Genomic DNA, 23293 nt, shown 5'->3' with positions numbered 1-23293 from the left:
AAACTACTTCACAATTGTACACAGGATTTGAACTGGGTCTCATCATAGGAATGAAACTTTCCTATGGTAAGCATAATATAATCAGGACTCAGGGCAGACAATGAAACTTTTTTTCTTCTGTTATTTGACCTTTCAGCCTTACATGTAATTAGATGTTTATATCTGCACTTGTTGGTGAAGTGTAAGTGTGTGTGTGTGTGTGTGTGTGTGTGTGTGTGAGAGAGAGGAGAGAGAGAGAGAGAGAGAGAGAGAGAGAGAGAGAGAGAGAGAGAGAGAGAGAGAATTTATGTCACCCATATGCAGGCAGTGATGTTTTCTCATAAAATCATTCTAGATAAGAGTTCTTATCTAGAACATTCTTGAGATAAAATTGGCTTTTATTCAGTTTGGTACACTGGCCAAAACATAGTTAAACTAACCAGAACTGTCCTTATTTTAACAGTGACACTGCATATGGCACAATTGTTACTAAGGTTGATAGTCTAGCTTACTAAAACTTTTATGTTAAAACCTTGACTAACTAAAGCTATAATGATTGGCAGAGACTCTTATCAATGGATCCATCTAGTGATTATCATGGCATGTGAAAGATTACAATTGGAACATAATTCCAGTGAATGATAAAGAACATGAATTAACAAATGAAATGAAGAAACAAAGTTTGTAAATGTAAAAAAGAAAAAGTAACAGAGATGACTGAAAGTAGCCTGAACTTAATGGAGTAGAGTTGATGGATATATGCAGGGAAGTAAGTTATAAGTTTAATTCTGAATGAAAGGACCATTATATAGTGTCATCTGAAAATTAAATAAAATTAAAATTCTATAGGTTGGTGACAATCACATATTATATTCCAGGGAGTGGAAATATTGGAAGAACCAGGAACGAGTTTGGGAAGAATTTGTGCAACATTCTGAATTAATACAAAGTGTATATTTTATTTTATTTTTATTTTTATTCCATTTATATCCCGCCCTTCTCCGAAGACTCAGGGCGGCTTACAAGCTTAGCAGTAGCCTTCATTCTATGTATATGCCTGCTTATTAGGGCTTTCACACACACACACCCCAAGCGGCATTATTACAAAGTCAGCTTAATTGCCCCCAACAATCTGGGTCCTCATTTTACCTACCTCGGAAGGATGGAAGGCTGAGTCAACCTTGAGCCTGGTGGGATGCGAACCTGCACTAATTGCAGGCAGCTGGTGGGGGGTGGGGGGTGGTGGGTGGTGGTGGGGTGGGAAATTATTTTTCAGAATGATATGAATAGATCAAAGAAACAAGATGAATAAGAAAAATTATTAATTTTCTATAGTACCAACAGTGTACAACGAGGAATAATAGTAATTGGAACTATATAAAAGGATGCTTGATGGACTGATGAAATTAAAGTGGCAATGAATGCAGAAAAATGGTTATGAGAGAATATTTGCTGCAAAAAAAATCAGAATAATAAAAAGATAATGTCTAATGGATTTCAAGAGAAATGGTTAGTTGCAAAAAAAATAATAAAGTACTAAGTTTGTTGACATTAAGAAGAAGCAGAGAAAGCAATTTTGATGGGAATAAAAAGGTTTTTGGAAGTAGGTGAAGAGGGAGCAAAATGAATGGAATTAAAAAGTGCTTACATTGTTTAGAATGACTCTGAAGTGAGAAGATGCTGCAAGGTACATTTTACTGGAATATCATTCTCAGATTCATATTATCCCTACCCTGTCCCCATTTAAATGAGCTCTTAAGGCCTTGAGCTAAATTGGATGATGTTTTGATTTTCTGAATAGTTTCTCCCAGACTTTTTTCAGTTTGGTAGTGCACTGTAATCCCTTGTCATGACAGACTGTGTAGCCCATAAATTCAATAAATAAGTAAATGTGTCTTCTTTCTCCTTCCCCCATGAAAAGCAAATCATGAATGCTATGGAAATGTTTCAAAGGCATGAGGTGTTTACAGTGTAATAGGAACAGTGTTTTCAGTTGTATCTGGTGATTGGAAAAATGACATTATTGATCCTCTGTACAAAGGGTAAGTTAACAAAAATGAGTTCCGTAACTACCCCAGGGAGATAAGCTTATTAATCATATCTGGTTAGGTGTTTAGCAGAATTAGGGTTGAAGAGCAAAGACAAAGGGTAAGAATGAACAAAAACTTGAAATTGCAGGGTGACTGTAAGGGAAAGGCTGTGCAGACAAGATTTGCATCTTTGGCAAGTCGCAAAGAAAATTAGGAACATGAGAAAGAAAGTGTATTTATATTGTTTAATTTAGAGCAAGCATATCATAAAACAAACAACCTTGATTATGGAATGTTTCATCTGAATGTGGAGTTGAAGTTAGCTGCTGGAAGAGGCATATAATGGAACTAAAACATTTGTGAGAATAAATTGATTACTTTATGAAGTAACAGTGAAAAGGAAGTAAGATAATATATGTGGCGTCCACTTTTTAGAATAATGTATAATGTATCTATGCATAAATATTTAAAGAATATTTGTTGCAATGTTAGAACTTTGTTGGCTGGAAACATGAATGTACAATCATTTTGAGGTAGATGCCGCTGCACTCTTGGCGGAGAGCCCAAATAATTTGCAGTGAATGTTAGATAGATGCCATGATCTGATGACAAATGTGGATTTTAAAATTAAAGTAGTTGTGTTTGGTAGGAGAAATAGAATGAATGAGTGAAAGTTATACATAAATGGTAAATTAAAAAGTTGTATTATAGAATTTCACAAGAGTAAAACATCAAAAGCAAAGTGTCTGCTTTATGGACTATGGAATAAAGAGTGGTGGGTGGCATTTATTTGTGTCACTTTCAGTTTTGTTTCATGGCAAACTGATTCTTTGGGGAAAAAGAGGAGGGGCATAAATACTTTTGAATGCATCTATATATTCTTGAAGAAAGTGACCTATTTATTTTTTCATGTATTTTAATCTAACATTTAAATTTCAAAGGTATAAACTAATATCTTTATTTTTTTAAATCTCGAACAGTTACCCTGCTGTATGTGACTTCCTACAGCACAATAACTTATTATCTATACTCCGAGCTCATGAAGCCCAAGATGCTGGGTGAGTAGTATCTCTCTGTCTCTCTTTTTTAAAATTATGTGCTTTATATATATTCTTCTCAATACCAGAGGGCTTGATTTTGTCTTCCAAGCAGATGGATAAAGATAGATATGCCAGGGTAGGCTGCTGCCTTTGGAAATGTTTCTTCGAGATCTAAACAACATGCCAACATAGTTGTTGTTGTTTTTTTTTAATGAACAGGGAAGAAAAGCACCATCTAGCCTTTTTCAAAGTTCTGTAATTTCCATCAGTCTTAAAATTACATTCTCAGTATGGATATTTACTTTTGAGCAAAATGTACTGTAAATGGGAGTCTGATGCCCTTCCTTATCTTCAAGTATTCCAAAATAAAATTCTGATGTTCAAACTGTTTTCAGTAGCCTTATACTCAAATTCTCATAACAATCCCGTAATGATGTAATGTTAGAGGTTTTCCCTTGTTCAGTAGATAAGCAGCAGCAGAAAATATAATAGCTTTTTTCAGCCTGTCAATTTTCTAGACCTACAGATAAAGTTTGAAAGAAAAATATATTTTTCAATCTCTGAAAGGAAGTACACTTTGACAAACTAATAGCTAAATTACAGAGGGTGGGGGAATTTTTCCCCCCCAGAAAATCAGATATAAAAAAATATAAAAGTTCAGTGATTTAGAAAAAGTAGAGCCATACATAAATTGCATAAGACCTTTCATATTTAACCCTTTCTTTTCCTTTGATGAACTAAAAACTTACAGCATGTGACTTAATTTAATTAATGACTATCCTAGCTTTTCCTCCAAGATGGCCTAAACTGCCAAGACTATGTGTTTATTTAACAATATATATATATAGTTTAAAACACCTTTCAAAATAAATGAGTTTGAGAAAATAAAATGCCAGATGGATGTTTTGAGCTACATAGCTCTATTAATTTAGTATAGACACAGAGAAAGTGGGTATTCTGTTTTCCTATTGTACCTACCTGTCAACTCCCACATAGCTGGCAAAACCAAGAAAGCAAGAATGATACAGATTTCAGTAAGGTAGCTTAATGCCAATTGAGAATATATACAGAATCTTGAAAACTGTAATAGGACTTACCCAGTATGAGTTATAATGTGTTTATGTCAGAGGCTCTGTCAAGTATTTTCCCTTCTCTCTCAACAGCTGGACTTAATTTCTTTCTATGAGATAAATATTCAGTTGACTCACTCCCAGCTTTACCCGTCTCTCAGAATGCTACTGACAAAGATGAAATGCCTGCATGAGTGCAGCTTCATAAAGAAGTGCTTCACAAAGTATATTTGCATGAATGAAGTGCTTGTGTTTCCAAAGAAGTAGTCATGTCCTCTAGAAGACTTAGTGCAGCTGTTTCAAAGGCTTTCTCCAGTCTTCTGCAAGTTTGTATGTACATAGGCAGATAACGAGCAATATTCAAGACAGCCCTATCTTAGCTTCTGGGAAACATGCCTTGTTTCAATAATTCAGGAAGGGAACCATCCCCTTTTTGGAAAACCTTACAAGAGGTCCCTCACTGACCAGAAAGGGAGAACTTCATGCAGGAAAGATTTATATTAGTTTAAAATAGCAGTTTGAGATGAACCTAGGATTGGACTACGTACTTATTTATTATGCTTTTATTTGCTACTTTTGTTGGATGATTCTTGGGGCTATTAGCATAAATTTCTTCCATAGAAAGGTTCTCTGATTTGCAAGCTGAAAAACTGCACTATCATATCAAGTAAAAAGGGCATACCCGTAACTGCTGTGACAGGGTCATTGCTTTATTTTGGAGAGGTGGTGCATCTGAACAGCAAAATAAAGCTTTTTTTAAAGAGAATTCTATTGAGAATAGTCTGAATTCAGTAAAAATGAAATACTATTTTTATACCACAATCAGCAACCTTTCTGACAACACATGATTAATCCGATACCATGAAAACTAAAAGAAATCTACTCAGAAGATGTTAGAAAGGATAAAAGTCTTCAAGTTTTTTTTTTTGTGATACTACAGGATGCTTGTAAAATATGGAAGTCTACCATTTTTAGTTTTCTTTAAAAAAAATGGAGGTCAGTGGATAATGTCATTTAGAGATGTTGCAGAAAGTATTGTGTCTGAATATGCCAAATTGCAGACACCTACTTTGAACTTTGACTGGCTTGCAAGCAAGGATGGAAACATAGCTTCCTCCAGTTGTTTCCCTGTATATAATTTTTGGAATCATGCTGCCCCCAACCCAGAGGTACCATTCATGAACATCTTCAGCAAACAAACAAAAGAGTATATCAAAATGATCACACTTGCTGTGGGATTATGACAGCGGTTCCCAACCTTTTCTATATCCCGCACCCCTAGAACACTTCTGATATATTCCCGCACCCCTTACAAAAGTTTGAAATAACAGCAATGAATTATGCATATACACTATAATTTTGAAAACCCAAGTTTTCTCACCCCCTGGAATATCATCTCGCATCCCTGGTTGGGAGCCCCTACATTATGAGATGCATCTGTCCTTGCCTACTTGCATCCTAACAATTGTTGCAAGTATTGTACATAAGAACATTTATAGGCATGTATAGTAACACCAGGAAACCGAGTTCTGCCTTGGGCATGAAAGCAAGATAATAACTGATCTAGTTACTCTCTCACAGCCCATCCCACTTCACTGGGTTTTTGCTGTGTACAAAATTGGAAGAAGTAGTTCATTTTGAATTATGCTGAGACCTTGTTTTCTGTAACTCTGCCTGATCTCCAGTACTTGTCTCCAGTACCTCCTACTCATTAGATATGTATACATGTCCCAGTCTTTTAAATATGTATACATGTGCCCATATAGAAACAAATAGATATATACCACACACAAACACTCTCTCACACACATATAATTGTAAACAGGCTTGTTTTCTTTTTTAAAATGTCAGGTCAAATATAAAACAAATCTGTATAATCAACAATGTGAACTAATATTTCTGTTGACAGTAATAAGTGTATCTAACAGTAGAGATTAACTATAGGCACGAATCTAATTATACTGAGATACATAGCCCATGAAATACTGTAACTCACTTTTAACATTACATATTTCCCTTATGGTCAGAGAAGGGAGAGAATCTAAAATTAATTTTCATAATCCAGTTTAAAAAGCTCCAGGACTGCCTTTGCCTAAACCTGATTGCTTGCCAAGAGCTTTCCACTTAATTTCTGGCAATCTGCCCTCTTACAGTAGATGCCTGTATCACATCCTACTCTATCCAGGAGTTTTCTCCTGCAGTCAAAGAAACTTGGTGCTTCAGAAAAAAAGGAAGGAATGGAAAGATTGTTGTGTATACCTTTGTATATTTAGATGATCTTTGCTCCTTTTTATTGGGAGGGGTGGACAATTTTGAAGGATGCCTTCCTATTAAAAGCAGAGGTATCCAGTCTGAGACTTCAAGACTGAAATGCAATCGCTGGGTGTCCCTGTCCCCTGAAAAGCAAACTCCATAAGTTCTTACTACATTATTATTTTAGTGGAGCAAGGAGAAAACTGTGAACTCTCCACTCATCTCCTGCAGTAACACAAATTATTTTGCAAGATTTGAGAAAGGGACCTGAAAGTAGTTTATGATGCCCAGGTAGATGTAGTGAGGTAAACGGTATCTAATCATGCCTTCGTTCTTCTGTACTGCAGATAATTTACTTGCTTTTATTTGGTTTTTGGATAGGTTTTTTTTAAAAAAAATCAATAAACAGTTTTATCTATAAAGTTTCATTGGCTTTGGCTTTGGTCTGGCTTTAGTTTTGAGAGCCAAACTAAATAAATAATTTAGCATTTAGTTTGACTGGATTACTATTTATTTTTTAATAGCCAGGGTAAAATCATACCAGTGTTAGAGGGGAAAGAAGCTTTAGTCTTGTGTTCTTCATCACGTTTTCAGAATTTTATTGAAATGCCGTTACTATGGAAGAAATGCACGACTGAAGAAACCAATGACCAATGTAATTTTAGTTTATCCATATGTATGTATCTCTGTTTGACCCCTAACTATATGACCTTCCCAGATTTACTGAAATTATAAATGGTGGTATTGACTGATTTCTATCCAAACAGCATATGAAGTATGCACATGAGATATGAAACACATTTAACCCAAATCCATGAAACAGGCATCCACCATTACAGGTAGCCTTAATAACATTAATAAATAAGCAGTTAGCATTGCTAATGAAGTGTTTTATGCAATTTGTTGTAGGTATCGTATGTACAGGAAAAGCCAGACAACAGGCTTCCCATCACTAATTACAATTTTTTCAGCACCAAACTATCTAGATGTATACAATAACAAAGGTAAAAACATTTCTCTCACAGCATGCATTTTATTATTTATTATGCCTTTATTTTTATTTTTCCCTCTTTGTTGATAGTAATAATTTTGACATGATTTATAATGAGAAAGTATTAATTAATGGTGAAAAATTAGGCTTGTTTTGGCTTAATTGCATCTGATATTTCCATTACTTAGGTATGGATATAGTGTGTATTTTACTAATAGGACATGAATTAATTTGCTAAAGGAAGAAAAAGGGAAGTGGAATTACTCCAGGTATGATTGAACCACCTATTAGCCTACACCGTAACAGAATGATCCAAACCTTCTTTACATTGCAAGTTGAACTTCAATATATTTCATCTGACCAATTCTTTATCTGGGTATATTAGTAACTGGAACCTAGAGCATTGACTACCAGTATATAACAGTCAGCAATTTCAGATTGTACATTGGTTTGGTTTGAGTTGTACAATAGCAATAGCACTTAGACTTATATACTGCTTCACAGCGCTTTACAGCCCTCTCTAAGGGATTAACAGAGTCAGCATATTGCCCCCAACAATCTGGGTCCCCATTTTACCGACCTTAGAAGGTTGGAAAGCTGAGTCAACCTTGAGTTAGTGAGAATCGAACTGCTGAACTGCAGGAAGCCGGCGGTCAGCAGAAGTAACCTGCAGTACTGCATTCTAACCACTGCACCACCATGTCTGAGAACCATGGTTCAACCCAGAACCAAAGATGGAAGACCACTAGATCTAGAAGACCCTACAAGAGCTGCTTAGTCTTGCTAGGATTGGGCTGAAACCTATTCTTCCCCATTCAGAATCCCCTTTGCACTCAGAAATATGTCTTCCACACCATCACTTGTTCATGCTGGGGGAAAGGGAGATTTAAAGCTGGGTATTATCCATGCCATTGAATGACCTCAGTCAGCAGATTCATAATTAAACAGGAGTAGTCAGATTGTTGAGCCTTGAGGAAAGCCCCAAAGCAGGGGACATGGAATCCATCAGTTTCTGCATTCTGCAACACCAACTGGAACCTGTCTACCTCATCAGGATTAACAGGCTCAAACTCATCCCCAAAACAAAGCTAGACTGAGCCTCAGGAATCAGTCAGCACATGACCTCCTCAAGAGAACAAAAATATGCTAATATTTCAGCTGATGTGCATTCATCTCATATAAATTTATTACCCCTGAGTTTCTCTTTCTATTTGAAAATTTGAAAGAAAGAAGGAATTGAAATATCACTATATCATTAGTATTAAAAAGGGCAAGTCAACAATACTAGGGTCTGAGCAAAATTTCTGCTATGATTGTAATGTTAACTTTTGCTCTAGAATACTGGAAATAATTAGATCATACAATTATCCATCTCAGTAGTTTGGATTAGAATTAAATTTGGAAAGGAGTGATACGTTTTTCTCTAAAGCTTAACTAGACAGCCTAATAATCTTTTGCATAATATTTGAAAATTAGCAGTACTTAAACATTATAGATTTAATGGAAAAGAATACTGTACGAACATATTGAATTCAATTATTTTCCTCATCTATAGTTGCTTTCACTTAGCAACTCTGTAACTGGTTATTTTCACAGTAATTGGTTATTAAATGTGTGTCTTTTCTGCTTTTTTTTATTATAATGAATGCAATACCTTTTTGCCCCTGGCTTTTAAAAGAAAGAAAGGTTTTTTGAAAAACGGTTTAAATTGTTTTAAAGTCACTAGTATTGGACTGCAGTATCAGCAATATAAATTTTTAATGTATTGTATGTTAGTAGTGTTTGATTCTCTGAATGAATTATTCATTTAATCGCTTATTTTCTAAAATTGTAGGACCTTCGTCATTAACTGATCTTTTTAACTGATCTTTTATTGAGATTTTAGAATGTCTTTCTAGTACTTGAGTCAGTGTATGCTGATTACAAATATTTGTCCATGTAGTTTTCAAAATTCATTTTTCAACCCTTCTTCTGTGTTGTTTATGTTTTCCCAAAGTAGCCCAATATATATGAGACAAGAAAACGCAATTTTTCTGGCTCCACAGACTGGCAGTAGCTGCAGTGGTGGCAACGGGGGTGGGGGGGGGAAGGGGATGGTTTTTATGTGTGGGAGCTTTACGCTGGTGTCAAAGAACTGATAATGATGTCCAGTTTGGTAATGAAATTTTTGTTGCTCAGAGAACATCAAAATAATCAACTATGGGCTGCACATATTATCCATCATGTACCAGCTTATTAGGAACATGTGTATAAAAACTCCTTCCTTCCTTCCTTCCTTCCTTCCTTCCTCCCTCCCTCCCTCCCTCCCTCCCTCCCTCCCTCCCTCCCTCCGTCCCTCTTTTTTATTTAAGAAAAAAAGCAAGCTAGCTCTCCTCTGCCAAATTGCTTATGGGTAAAATTGAAAGATGAAGTGTATTCGATAAGCATCTTTTCCAGAAAATATGGAGTGCAGAATATTTCACTTCGAGATAATTAATGGGGAGTTAAAACAATATGATACACTACAGCCTGTCAAGTTTTTGCACCTAACTTAAAATAAAACTAATTTAAGCATAATTTGGACTACTGTTAAGAAAAGAGCTGAAAAAATATTTCTTCTAAGAGACTAATAGCATAATGAGGAGACTTAAGACCATTATCAGGAACTTTGAAAGTATAATAATTTGTTTAAAAATACTTCATCATTTTTAACTTTAATTGCTTTTTTGGTTTTGTTGTTTGGGTTTTCAGTTGGGCTTTTTTACTTTTATATTTTGCTTTTTTTCATATATATATTTTTAGAAAAGGTGCTATGGTGTTTGGTTGCCTTAAAATTCAATTAAGACATAGCTAATATATCTGAGAATTCAAATAAAATAAAATAAAATAAAATGTATTACAGGCTTAAGTCACATACAAACAAAATATGTAGTAAATAAGTATTATTTCTATCTCTATATTTATCTCTATATCTATCTATGAATGAAAGAAAAACAATAAGCATAGTTCTATTACACTTATTGTTTTCTGTTATACATATATAATTAAGAATAATGACATTAAAATAAATCCACATAAAACTGTTTACAAGAAATTCCAAATCTTAAGTAATGGTGCAGCATATCATACAAATGGTATCACAAAACTGTTACATGAGAGGTTCTTTTTGAGTGTATCAAAAGAAGTAACATTAAATAGAAATCACACTCCTTATGTGGAATTTTCTATAAGACAGGATATATGCATGAACAAAGCACTAGTGTATCTGAACGTCTCTGTAAATGGATTACATTCCAGAAAAAATACAGTATTAAATGGCTAAAATGATTGCTTTCTTTTTTGTCTTTTGCAGCTGCAGTATTGAAATATGAAAACAACGTTATGAATATCAGACAGTTTAATTGTTCTCCTCATCCATACTGGCTTCCAAATTTTATGGACGTTTTCACTTGGTCTTTGCCGTTTGTGGGAGAAAAAGGTATGTAAATTGTTTTATCAATGATTTGACATCCAGAATATTCAGAGATGTTGGAAGTGTGTCAGGAATAAGAGGAAACTAGATGAGGGCAATGAAACATGCATCATACAGCCAGCAACAGTAATTGGGCTATCGTGTTGAGCAATGTAATTAGGACTGGAATTTCCCTTGCTAAACTGTGCAGTCATAAGTGCAACATGACCACACTGCTTATCAATAGGGGTCTCCATTGCCATTGTTAAGCAAAACTCATGGGTCTTCAAGCAAGAACATCTGTAACTGGCAAATTCCTGATCAATTCCCACAAGTAAAGTCAATAGGGAATCCTGATGGAAGTTGGCAGGACCCATGTGGTTCACAATCAGGCCAGAGGACAGATGAATACTACAGAGTGACATGGGAAATGTGCAAGTGAGTGTTTGTGGGCTGAACACGTCTTTATTGGGGGTGCCATGTAAATGCCTGCACGTTAGGGAAAGGTACTGTTTGAATGCCTATAAGCTGGGGAGAGAATGCTGTGGTGCAAGCATGCACTATGGAATACCAAAACCTTGGGAATCTAACAAAAGGGGGAATTTCTGTTACAGATGTTTTTAAGATGAAATATGCTGAATGATACAGGTCATGAGAAATGTCAGTAATACATATCAGGATATTTTTGATAGTGATATAACAATTTGTTTCATAGCAGTATCTACTGTATGAAATTACTTAACATTTTTAGTTTTTGCCATGATGTTAACGTACTTTTGACAATGTTTAATATTTTGACACAGCTAGATATTTTACGACATTGTTTAAATTTCTGCTGTGCCTTATTGGTATATGTGTGTGTGACGTGCAAATGATTATTATAATTCTGCTTTTTTATTTTAATGGTGTCTTGGATGATTTTGATTGGAATTTGACTCTAAAAAACACTGGTTGTGTCCAAAGCCATTATTTCTATATTTGAAAATATCAGTGGTAGAGTTTAACCTGTAACTATGCTGTTACTGCTATACAGTGCTTTTTTTGTAAAAGAAAAAGGTGCCGGAACTCACACATGTTATACAACCTGCCTTGCCCTACCCTACAAGGTTCCATCCAAAAAAGGTGCCAGAACTCCGTTCTGAGCATTCTATGACAAAAAAGCCCTGCTGCTATAACTACATAGTTATCACATATATTGATTTTAATTCTTCATTTGTATATACATATGAGTTCTATTTGAGCAAACTCTGTCTACATCCTTAAGACCAACAAGCTTAAATTTTTCTCAGATACCTCCACAGTACTAGAAGTAGCAGCAGTAGGAGGAATTATTAATGCTTATTGTCCAGTAAAACTCTGTCAGATGAATCTCTGCCAATTCAGCTGGATTTCTCCAGCTGACATCCAACTCCAACTTTGAGAATGTTTATCCTCCAATTTATTGTACCTACACTTCACAAAGCTTCTTTTGTGAAGAAAGGTTTGTAAGCTCCTTAGTTTAAACTAAAAAAAGGCCTTCTGAAATTTCTTCACAAAAGAAGCTATGTTAAGAGTAGGTGCAAAGAATTTTCTAAGGAGCTCCTTAGTTAAACAGTAATGGTGTGAATTAAAAGGCATATTTTGGAAACAGAGGAAGTAGGTTGGTGAAATTAGCCAGGCACTTACACTATAGATGAGCCTTTGTTCACTGCTGTTTTAATTTTTCATAGAATTTTTTTTTGATGTTGCCAAATGATAAAGGTGAGATGAAGTTGCTTTCTTATGCTTGTTATGAGGTGGGTGGTAAAGGTATTAGTCTATATCTCTACCTAGATAATTTTCCAACAGAAGCTTGGATTTCTATAGAGAAACAATTATATGGCAGGGGTATGTGGGCACAAGAATAGATAAATGGAAGTTTTGCAAATTGGACTTTGTAGTAAAATATAAGGGAATTTCAATTCAAGAGGGCAAGAGACTGAAAAGATTAAAGGCAATGAACAGACCTATCCATGCAAGTCAACAACAGCACAGGAAAGTCAAACACTGGGAAGCAAATCAAGAGATGCTTTTCCTTTCTCAAGTGGGCTTATGTAAAGAAAAAGAGAGTTGTGCAGCTTAGTATAGCTTTATTTTAAATCTTAACTAAAAATATGTTATGAAAAGGTGACCAGTATCTGATTATAATAATATGGTTGCATCCTACCAAGTCACCGTGCAAAGCACTGTAACTGGTTGAATTCCGTGCCAAAAGTATATTTAGTAGCAAACTGAGTTTGTTGCTATGTAAAAATAAGTATTGTCTCTTTTATGTGTTTAAGAAATTGTTTTTGCTTATCTTTTAATTGTTCCAATAAGGAATAATTTGATAATTATAGCATATTTCCAGGAGAGTGAAAGATTATCGATACACCACACTTAAAAGGATTCAGTTAGTTTGCATTTATGGCCAACTAGAGTTCGGATCTGCTAATTTCGTAGCATGTTCATGTAGACAGAAATATCTTCTTTCCCTGTTTAAATATTTATGAATACTTAATTAAAATATTTTATTTTGTGTAACTTGCAGTGCTGTTACTTCAGCTTTGTGCCTAGTGCATAAGAGAGAGAAAAAGGAGAGGAAAACAATACAACTGGCAGACATTGTTTCAAATTAATCTGACTTATCCAGGTTTTGGCAGAGAAACAAAAGGAGAGGTAAACTTCCCTCTCTATAAGCCAGACATCAAAAAGAAGGAATGAACGTGTATTTATTAAAACAGGAGTTGTATTTTTGCAGTGACCCTTCTGTTGAGCATTGAACTGTACAGTAATCCCCCCCTTAATTGCCTAAGGATTTGGACCTTATTCTCTGAATGTTCACACAAATTTTGCTTTAAAATTTTTGCTTAAAATTCTGTGTGGTTGTTATATATGCTGTGATTATAAACAACCATGCTACACTGAGAATCTTATTTTGAATCCATCGGGTTTGTCTCATTGTCTCACACCTTCCACTTGGTTTTCTTAACAGTAACAGAGATGCTGGTCAACGTGCTGAACATTTGCTCAGATGATGAACTTGGAACAGAGGAAGATGGTTTTGATGGTAAGAAGCATTGTGTCTTGTGTCTTCTATTCAGGTGTTTTGCCTTGATTAACATCTGTGCTTGAAAATGTTTATTAATCTTAAGAAAAATCATAGGGTGACTTTTAGAAGAAAGAGTCTAGATTTCATTTCATCCATGCTTCCCCAAATAATACCCTTGCCGGATAATGTGTTTGCTTTTATGCATGGTTTGTAGAGAAAGAATGAACTTGAAATGTTCCGTTTGCTTCTTTTCAAATCAAAATGGCATTTAATACTAAAATACATGTTCTGTGACTATGCTGTGAATTGCAAGATTTCTAAGTAAGGAAGATCGTACTGTGTAGAAATTATAAACTTAGTATAGAAATTTTGGAACATGGATAGAATATAAGGAGAATCATTCAAGAAGTTAAGTTCACCGCCCTGAGTCCTTCGGGAGAAGGGCGGTATACAAATATAATAAATAAATAAAGTCTGATATTCAGAATTCTTAGGTTTTCTAGATGGCCAGACTAATGATGCTAGGCCAGCCTTTTCTAACTTTGCTCTAGCCAGTGCTATTTGGCTATGATGCTTAAAATTCCCAGTTCCCAGCTAATACGACTCATGTCCATGCTAGCTGGGAATTCTGTAAACTGGTATTCCATTGGAGATACTAAATTTTTGATACAATATGACGTGAATTTTGGCATTTATGCAAAATACAACTTTTAAACTAACAAATACAGGGGAGAGAATTTATTTCATGTAGATTAGTATAGCTTCTCAAAATATTCAATATAAGATGGCCATCATCTGAAGAACTTCTAACACTCTGAGATAAATTAAATGGAATAAAAACTATATATTTTCTGGAGCTTTTATATTAGAACTACAAAAGAAATAATTATTTCTGGAGAGTATTAGATTGGAGAGGTTGCGCTAGGAATATTGTTCTCTTTGAACCTTTGAAATTGGAAAACTCCATTTATGTCCTTATGGGAAGACAATAGCATCATCTACAAATACCTGGTTACCTGATTCACACATTTCATTAGCTATGGCTTTTTTTTTTACCATGTTTCATTAATCTCAGTTGGGTGGTTTACATAATAGATTAAACAATAAATATAGTTCACATTTTATATTGTATCATGTACTGCACCAAGTCAGAAGCACTATGTATAAAGGAAAATATTTGCATACCAGTTCTGGAATCAGAGAATGGAAATTATTTTGGGAGTATTGGGGTAAGAATAAAAGGAGAAAGAAATAAAAAGATACTGTTATGGGAGTTTATTATAGATAACCTGAGAACGCAGAAAAAGCAGATCAGGTATTTCTGCATGAGATGACTAGTCTTTCAAAAAGACTAATGCAATATTGATAATGGGAGATTTCAGATATCCTGTTATCGTCTGAAAACCTAATTCTACCAGGGGTCAGAAGGCCTATAAATTCTTGCCCTGTCTTGCTGACATCAGTTGTCAGAAAGTGGAAGAACTTAATCCATGGACTTTATCCTTGTCAACAATGAGGGATTGGTAGAAGAACTGAATGTGACTGGTACCTCAAAAAAAATTGTCATGTTATCCTTGAATATGTAATATCCAGAGAAGGAGTACCAGATAAAGACAGACCTGCACACTGAAATTAGAGTGTGATGTTTCATGAATTGAGAAGGAAGATTTGTCATATCCAGAAAAGATGCTGAAGATGTAATTACAAACAATCTCCACAAGAAATAGGATAAATTAAAAAGACTAGCATAGATACGGTACATGAAGAACTCTCTAAAATGTTGAAGAGAAAAAGTGACATATAGGAAATAATAAGATGGAACATAAAGAAGAATAGAAATTAGTCTCCTAAAACTGACTCAGAAAAGCTACAGGTCAGCTTTCAGCAAATCCCCAAAACAACGAAAAAAGGGTTATTTGGATATATTAGAAATAAAAGGAAAGCCAAAAGGACTGTTGATCCATAGTGAGAGGAAAGAGGTGATGCAATAATGTGCAGTGATGGGAAAGCTTAGTTTCTCACTCCTATTTTCAATGTCTTCCCTAGGAAGAGAAAATCAACTATAGTTATGTGATGAGGGAAAAGAAGTTACTGCCACTTAGGCTAGCAGAGGAGAGGGGAAGAGGGAATGCAGTTTATTTCAATGAATTAAAGACTCCTTACATATAAGACCGCTGAAAGGACTAGCAGAGGTTTCCAGAAATGGTATTCTCCTGGAGGACTGGTGAGAACCCAGAAATGTGAAGAACAAATTTTATCCCCACATTTAAAAGGGGAAAGGTAGATCTAGGAAACTGCAGGACTGCAGGCTTGTTGTCCATACTGGACAAAGTCTTAGACAAATTATTTAGGCATTCACAAATAAGCTGTTTGGTAGTCAGGCTAAAATTAACAGGAGCCAGCATGGAAGCCAAATTGATGTCAGACTAACCCTGTCTCCTTCTTTGATAGGGTTACTAGCTTATTACATCAGGATTGTGGTGTACCTGGATCGCATTAAAAATTTCAGCAGAGGGTTTCATGATATTCTTTTAAAAATATGTGCTAGATAATACTGCTGTTAGATAGTTTCACTATTGGATAATTGATTGCAGCCAAAGAGTGTTCATGAATGACTCCACTTCAACTTGGAGGTGGTATCAAATGGAGTGCTGCAGAGCTCTGTTTTGAGCCATCCAATAACTTGGATGAGAAGAGGTACATTTTCAAAGTTTGTAGATCACCCAAAACTAGAAAGGTAACAAATATTTTAGAGAGGACAGATATGTTCAAAAACATAACAGGTTGATGATTGAGGATAAGAAAAAAAAACACAACCATATGATAAGGAATACCTGATCTCACAGTAAAACATGTAACAGAGGTCTTGGCATCCCTGCTGACTACAAATTATATATAATCCAGTAGTGAGATGCAGGCCCCATATCCACCAACAGTTCAGAGGGGAGAGTTCAGAGTGGAGCAAGTTTGTAAGAGGGCTACCAATACAACAGTGACTCTGGAAATTAAAACATCTGAGCACCAATTAAAGAATGTTTCTGTTTAGACACTAGAAAGACAGCTGTAGATATGATCCTAATCTTCAGTTATCTGGACATTGTAACACAAAGTGGGAGTAGAGGGAGTTTCTGCTGCTGCACAGGGCAGGACCAGAACCAATGGGTTAAAGTTGCAAAGAGGAGCTATCACCTCACTAAACAGAAACTCAGTGCCAGAGATTTTCTCATGGATCTACTACAAGGTTAGTCCAATGAATCTCAATACATGCACAAGAGAATGCATGGCAAAGACTGCATAGATGATTTACTTAGCCTAATTTACAGAAAAAGTTTATTCCTGGACCTATATAGCAGTATTATCATATATGAGATTCAGGTTAACTCATGAATACGGCCATTGTGTGATTATTAAAACTATTATACAATATTTTTATGTAATTATAATATCTTGACTATTAGCCATAGTACCATAATACATTTATTCCAAGGGAGAAAAAATGTCCAACAATTTCAGAGACTACATCATCCAAAATAGCAAATCAATTTTGTGATGTGCCCCTGGTTCTAATACAGTCAGTTCTTTTCACGCTTAAAACTTATTGCTACAATAAAATGGCCTGTAAAGTTAAAGGAGCAAAAGAACCCAGGACCGTAAATGTCTGTTCAGAATGTCAGGTAGCCATTCCCTAAAAAGTATTGCTTTTCTCTGACAGGTGCTGTCCCTTGGCTGCTAATAGAATATATATATAACATGGAAACCATGTTTTAAGGCCACATATACAATTACAGTATTCTTGCTTCAAAATAAATGAAGATAGAATTACAGAGTTTAGACCAGGGGTCGGCAACCTAAAAAAGAAAAAGAGCCACTGGGAACCGGTTCCATCACAAATTAAAAAAAGAGGGAGCCGCGTGCGTGTGTCCATGCACGCGCATGCGCAAAAAGGTTTTTTGCGCATGCGCGGACGCACGCGGCTGCCATTTTTTAAAAAATGAGATGGAACCGGTTCCCGGTTGCCCGACGGCGACGGCCCGTCTGCAAAGCTGCCGCTTTCGGCAGCTTTGCAGACGGGCCGTGGCAGCTTCCTCAAAGAGCGGCGCCCCTGCCCATTCCGAGAGGTGCGCGCGCACCTCTCCGAACGACCGGAGTTGCGCGCGCACCTCCCCAAACCTTTGGGGAGGTGCGCGCGTACCTCCGTGCGAAGGGGCAGCGGTGCCGCTCTTTGAGGAAGCTGCCGAAAGCGGCAGCTTCCTCAAAGAGCGGCACCGCTGCCCGTTCGCGCGGAGGTACGCGCGCACCTCCGGTCGTTCGGAGAGGTGCGCGCGCACCTCGGAATGGGCAGGGGCGCCGCTCTTTGAGGAAGCTGCCGCGGCCCGTCTGCTAAGCTGCCGCTTTCGGCAGCTTCACAGACGGGCCACGGCAGCTTCCTGAAAGAGCGGCACCGCTGCCCATTCCGAGAGGTGCGCGCGCACCTCTCCGAACGACCGGAGTTGCGCGCGCACCTCCCCAAACCTTTGGGGAGGTGCGCGCGTACCTCCGTGCGAAGGGGCAGCGGCGCCGCTCTTTGAGGAAGCTGCCGAAAGCGGCAGCTTCCTCAAAGAGCGGCACCGCTGCCCGTTCGCGCGGAGGTACGCGCGCACCTCCCCAAAGGTTTGGGGAGGTGCGCGCGCAACTCCGGTCGTTCGGAGAGGTGCGCGTGCACCTCTCGGAATGGGCAGGGGCGCCGCTCTTTGAGGAAGCTGCCGCGGCCCGTCTGCTAAGCTGCCGCTTTCGGCAGCTTCACAGACGGGCCGCGGCAGCTTCCTCAAAGAGCGGCACCGCTGCCCATTCGCGCGGAGGTACGCGCGCACCTCCGGTCGTTCGGAGAGGTGCGCGCGCACCTCTCGGAATGGGCAGGGGCGCCGCTCTTTGAGGAAGCTGCCGCGGCCCGTCTGCTAAGCTGCCGCTTTCGGCAGCTTCACAGACGGGCCACGGCAGCTTCCTGAAAGAGCGGCACCGCTGCCCATTCGCGCGGAGGTACGCGCGCACCTCCGGTCGTTCGGAGAGGTGCGCGCGCACCTCTCGGAATGGGCAGGGGCGCCGCTCTTTGAGGAAGCTGCCGCGCCCCGTCTGCGAAGCTGCCGAAAGCGGCAGCTTCGTAGACGGGCCGCAGCAGCTTCCTCAAAGAGCGGCACCGCTGCCCATTCGCGCGGAGGTACGCGCGCACCTCTCCAAAGGTTTGGGGAGGTGCGCGCGCACCTCCGCCCATTCGGGGAGGTGCGCGTGCACCTCTCCAAACGGGCGGTGCCACTCTCCATTTGGAGAGGTGCGCGCGCACCACTGCCCGTTGGAAGAGGTGCGCGCGCACCGGGCGGCTGGGAGCCGCAAGAGACGGCTCAAAGAGCCGCATGCGGCTCCGGAGCCGCAGGTTGCCGACCTGTGGTTTAGACAGTATTCAACAGTTTTCTTCTAGAAATTTCTGTATAATGTTGGAGAGGAATCTTCAAATTTTGGGTTGATTTGCTGGCTGAGGAATTCTGGGAGTTGAAGTCCACAAGTCTTAAAGTTGCCAAGGTTGAGGACCCCTGCTCTAGAGATTGCAAAAATAGACCTGGGGAGACCTTACTTTATCAATCATCTGCAATTGCCACCAACTCACATTGATATATTTAGTGCCTCACATTGATATATTTAGTGCCGCGTAACAGAGTGAGCGCCTGTTACTCGTCCCAGCTTCTGCCAACCTAGCAGTTCGAAAGCACGTAAAAATGCAAGTAGAAAAATAGGGACCACTACGGTGGGAAGGTAACAGCGTTCCGTGCGCCTTTGGTGTCTAGTCATGCCGGCCACATGACCACGGAGACGTCCTCGGACAAGCGCTGGCTCTTCGGCTTTGAAACGGAGATGAGCACCGGCCCCTAGAGTCGGAAACGACTAGCACGCATGTGCGGGGGAACCTTTACCTTTACCTTTTATTATGAAATTAAGCTTATTCTTCTTTCCTTGGATCCTCTTGAGAAAAAAAATAGTTTTCTGTTATTTGTACAAAAAAAAGGTAAGAAAGAGTTGCAGAGTCTTGGTGTGTGTTTTTTAATGCTAGTTTGCTGAAGATGTTGGTGAATAACATGCTCCTGAGGCCTGCCTGAAAAGCAGTTCCCATTGCTCTACTCCCATTAAATTGTTCTAGTCAATTATTCAACTATAATTCTTCAAAGAGAGAATTACAGCAAGCCAATATATTTATTTGTATTAGTTGTATTGATATATTTGTATTTACATTTATATACCACACTATTTTGAAAGATTCAGTATGATTGTATTATAATAGCAGTAAAAAACTAAATAACAGATTGTTACCAAAACAGTTACAATGACAGGCTAGGTCCACCATGTGCACTATGGAACCAATGGAATAAAATGGTTTAATCACCATATGAAAGATAAGTAAAACGGGAATTCCCTGTTTAATTGGCTATATAAGATAGTGCTGCTCCTGTGAAGATATGCTTCCAGTGCCTCACTTACTTCATTCACAAGGGATGGAAAATTCAGAAACACCTCCTGGGTTTCTCCTGAGAAAACATTCTAACTGATTCTGAATAAGAAAATTAGTCCCATTAATATATTGGTGTTGGGGCATGTAGGGCTTCAAAATCAACACTTTGATTTGGACTCATCTGTCTGTAGGCTAGTGAAACAGTTAGTAAAATGCTACCAAACCTGTCCCTCTCTGGTAGTAGTCAACATTTTACACCAATACACGTTCATAGTACATTGCATTAGTCCAAATTCTAGTGGTTTATTTATATCATGAGAAACTTTGGTCCATATGTAGTAAACCAGCCAGAGGGGGAGTTACATACCTATGGATCAGAGTAATGTAGACTGCTCAAGTAGGACCCAAAGGTCTTGGAAGTCTCCATAGTTGCAGTTGGTTCTTATAAGGAGAATGAGATCAAGCCAGGGCAATCACCTATATATGACAGCTTCATCTTGGAGAGATTTATCCAATCAGGCACTGGATCAGCACTATCACACCTTTCCATCTTTACCTGGGATGGTAATGTTAAATTGGATATCACCAGCATATTGGTCATACCCTACCCTGAACTATTGGATATTCTCCCCTAGTAGTTTCATGCAGATGTTGAATAAGCAATGTGTAATTCCACATGGGGGTAACAAGGTTTCAATCATTACAAGTGGAAGTACCATAAAATGTGAAATAAATCTCCATGACATGACAATCACAGCTATGTTTCCTTTCTACTTAATACTCATGCTCCCTAATATTAGTTTAAAAAAAACTTTGGGGTGTTTCGTGATCTACTGCTTGATAGGTCTTCTAAAATAATTCAGGTTGTTGAATATTATACTTTCCTAATGAAAAATAGCTGATATTATTTTCTCTGCCTCTCATTTTCAGAGAGAGTAGTCAGCAATTTGAGATAATTCAAGGAACCAATTTTGGATTGCTTTCATGATTTACAGTATATTGCTTGAGGTTTTTTTCAATTAAACCTTCCAAACTAATAAATAAAACTTTTTGAAAGGATGGATACTTATCCAAATCGCAAGAATAATTAGTAAACATATATATAGCAGAAGAAATTGCAAAAAAACAGATTTCTGTAAAATGGTAGGTGATAGATTAAATTACAGGTTATTTTCATGATTAGCAGCCTTAATCTATAAGATACTTCCCAAAGTGTTCAGAAAGCAAAATCTTTATTGTCCAATCTAATCAGATTTTTTTTACTACAGCTCTGTGGTTGTGGTCACCATATTGGATAGTCCTGCTGAGAGTAGCATAACAAAATATCTGAAAGGTATCAAATCACTCATTACTGCCAAGTATTTGTACTGACTTTTTTCTATAGTTTATATGGCAAAGGTTTCCTATGAAATAAAGAAAAACCAAATAAGATACAATATAGATAATCCTCGTTTAAACTACCACCATTGGCCCTGACAACTTGATAGCAAAGTGACATGGTTGCTACGTGGAAAATCACATGACTATGACTATTCATATTTTTATTTCAGCTTTCCTTTTTTCCCACTTCTCTACTCTTTGAAATGCTCACTCTAGTTCTGGATTATTTAGCAGGAAGGAGATTAATGTTTGGATTTACATTCATTGAGAGGAAGAGATTACAAACGTATAAAGGAGTACAAGAGAGTAAGAAGGTACACAGCAGGAATATACATGAAAAGGAATGTGCTGGCATTGTTGCTTAGCATGCTTAAGGCTGCAGGCCAACACATTAGGCAAACACACACACACACACACACACACATATTGTGTACCTGCTTACTCTCCCACATTCTTCTCCAATCTCTCAGCAGGGAGGTGATAGGAAAAAATGGGTTAGGCATAGGAAAGATTGCCTTAAAAAGTGATCTCTTTAGACATCTTTCCTGTGCCTCACCCATTTTCCTTCCCCCTGCAGACTGAGAGATTGGAGAGGAAGAAATTACAAGAGAATAAGCAGCACATAATGGGGAATACATATTGAAAGGAATGTGTTAGCTTCGGCTTTTTGGCTGATTGCAAAAGATCTTTTAAAACTGATAGGTTGTTCAAAATAAATTAAACTAAATCCCAAGGTGCAGTCTTGTTTTACTTTGGTAAATTATATTTCAATTACAACTTAAAAAATAAAAAATGATGAGAGTTGCTTTTTTACCAGTCTAGCTAGATAATGTTGATTATCCTGTTTCTGAACCAAATCTGTAATAAAAGTTTAATTCCCTGAATACTTAATTTTTTTCTCTATCCTCATTTTTTTTAGTCATCTCACCACAGCATTCATTTCCTTCAAAGGAAGACAAATTTCTCAATTCAACTAGTAATTTATAGTCAAAAAATAAGTCATCGTTTGTTTTTCTCCTAATTCTGCTTTTTTTGATAAAAGAATTGGCCTTGTAAGTACAAATAATCCTCAACTTACAACAGTTTGTTTAGTGACTGTTCAAAGTTGCAACAGCACTGAAAGAAGTTACTTATGACATTTTTCCCACTAAATGACTCTTGCAGCATCTCGTGGTCACATGATGAAGTGCTTAGCAACTGACTCATATTTAAGACTGTTGCAGTGCCCCAGGGGAATGGGATCCTCTTTTGCAACTTTCTCACAATCAAAGTATATACTTAACAACCATGTTACTAACTTAACGACTGCAGTGGTTGACTTAATAACTGTGGCAAGAAAGGTCATAAAATGGGGAGAAATTCACTTATCAACTGTCTCACTTAGCAACAGAAATGTTGGGCTTGTGGTTGTAAATTGAGGACTACCTGTATTCAGATTTGCCAAATATGTTTTTCATGAAACCTAGCCAAAGAAGAAATTGTGGTTTTCATCTTGTTGTTTTTCTAGTTCCTGCTTCTATTGATCTTTAGAATCATTTGCTGTTATTATTTTATCTAATTGACCTTGGCCGCCCACATTATTGGATTTATAGATAC

The 23293-nt window shown here is 37.6% G+C and overlaps 1 protein-coding gene across 5 annotated transcripts in view; it reads left to right on the top strand.

The window, feature by feature from the left end:
* The window catches only part of PPP3CA (protein phosphatase 3 catalytic subunit alpha), a 209966-nt gene that overhangs the window by 163471 nt on the left and 23202 nt on the right, over window positions 1-23293 (top strand). For all 5 annotated transcript variants that reach the window (XM_081332230.1, XM_081332231.1, XM_081332232.1 and 2 more), the window contains 4 exons: window positions 2990-3067; window positions 7282-7376; window positions 10695-10820; window positions 13786-13860. In XM_081332230.1, coding sequence (XP_081188356.1) covers window positions 2990-3067; window positions 7282-7376; window positions 10695-10820; window positions 13786-13860 — 374 coding nt within the window. The remainder of the gene's footprint in view (window positions 1-2989; window positions 3068-7281; window positions 7377-10694; window positions 10821-13785; window positions 13861-23293) is intronic.

This window comes from Vipera berus (assembly GCF_964194415.1).
Source record: "Vipera berus genome assembly, chromosome: 7".
In the NCBI taxonomy this organism is placed as follows: Eukaryota; Metazoa; Chordata; class Lepidosauria; order Squamata; family Viperidae; genus Vipera; species Vipera berus.
The sequence above is the reverse complement of the archived record's forward strand: the minus strand, read 5'-3'. Positions and strand labels throughout refer to the sequence as shown.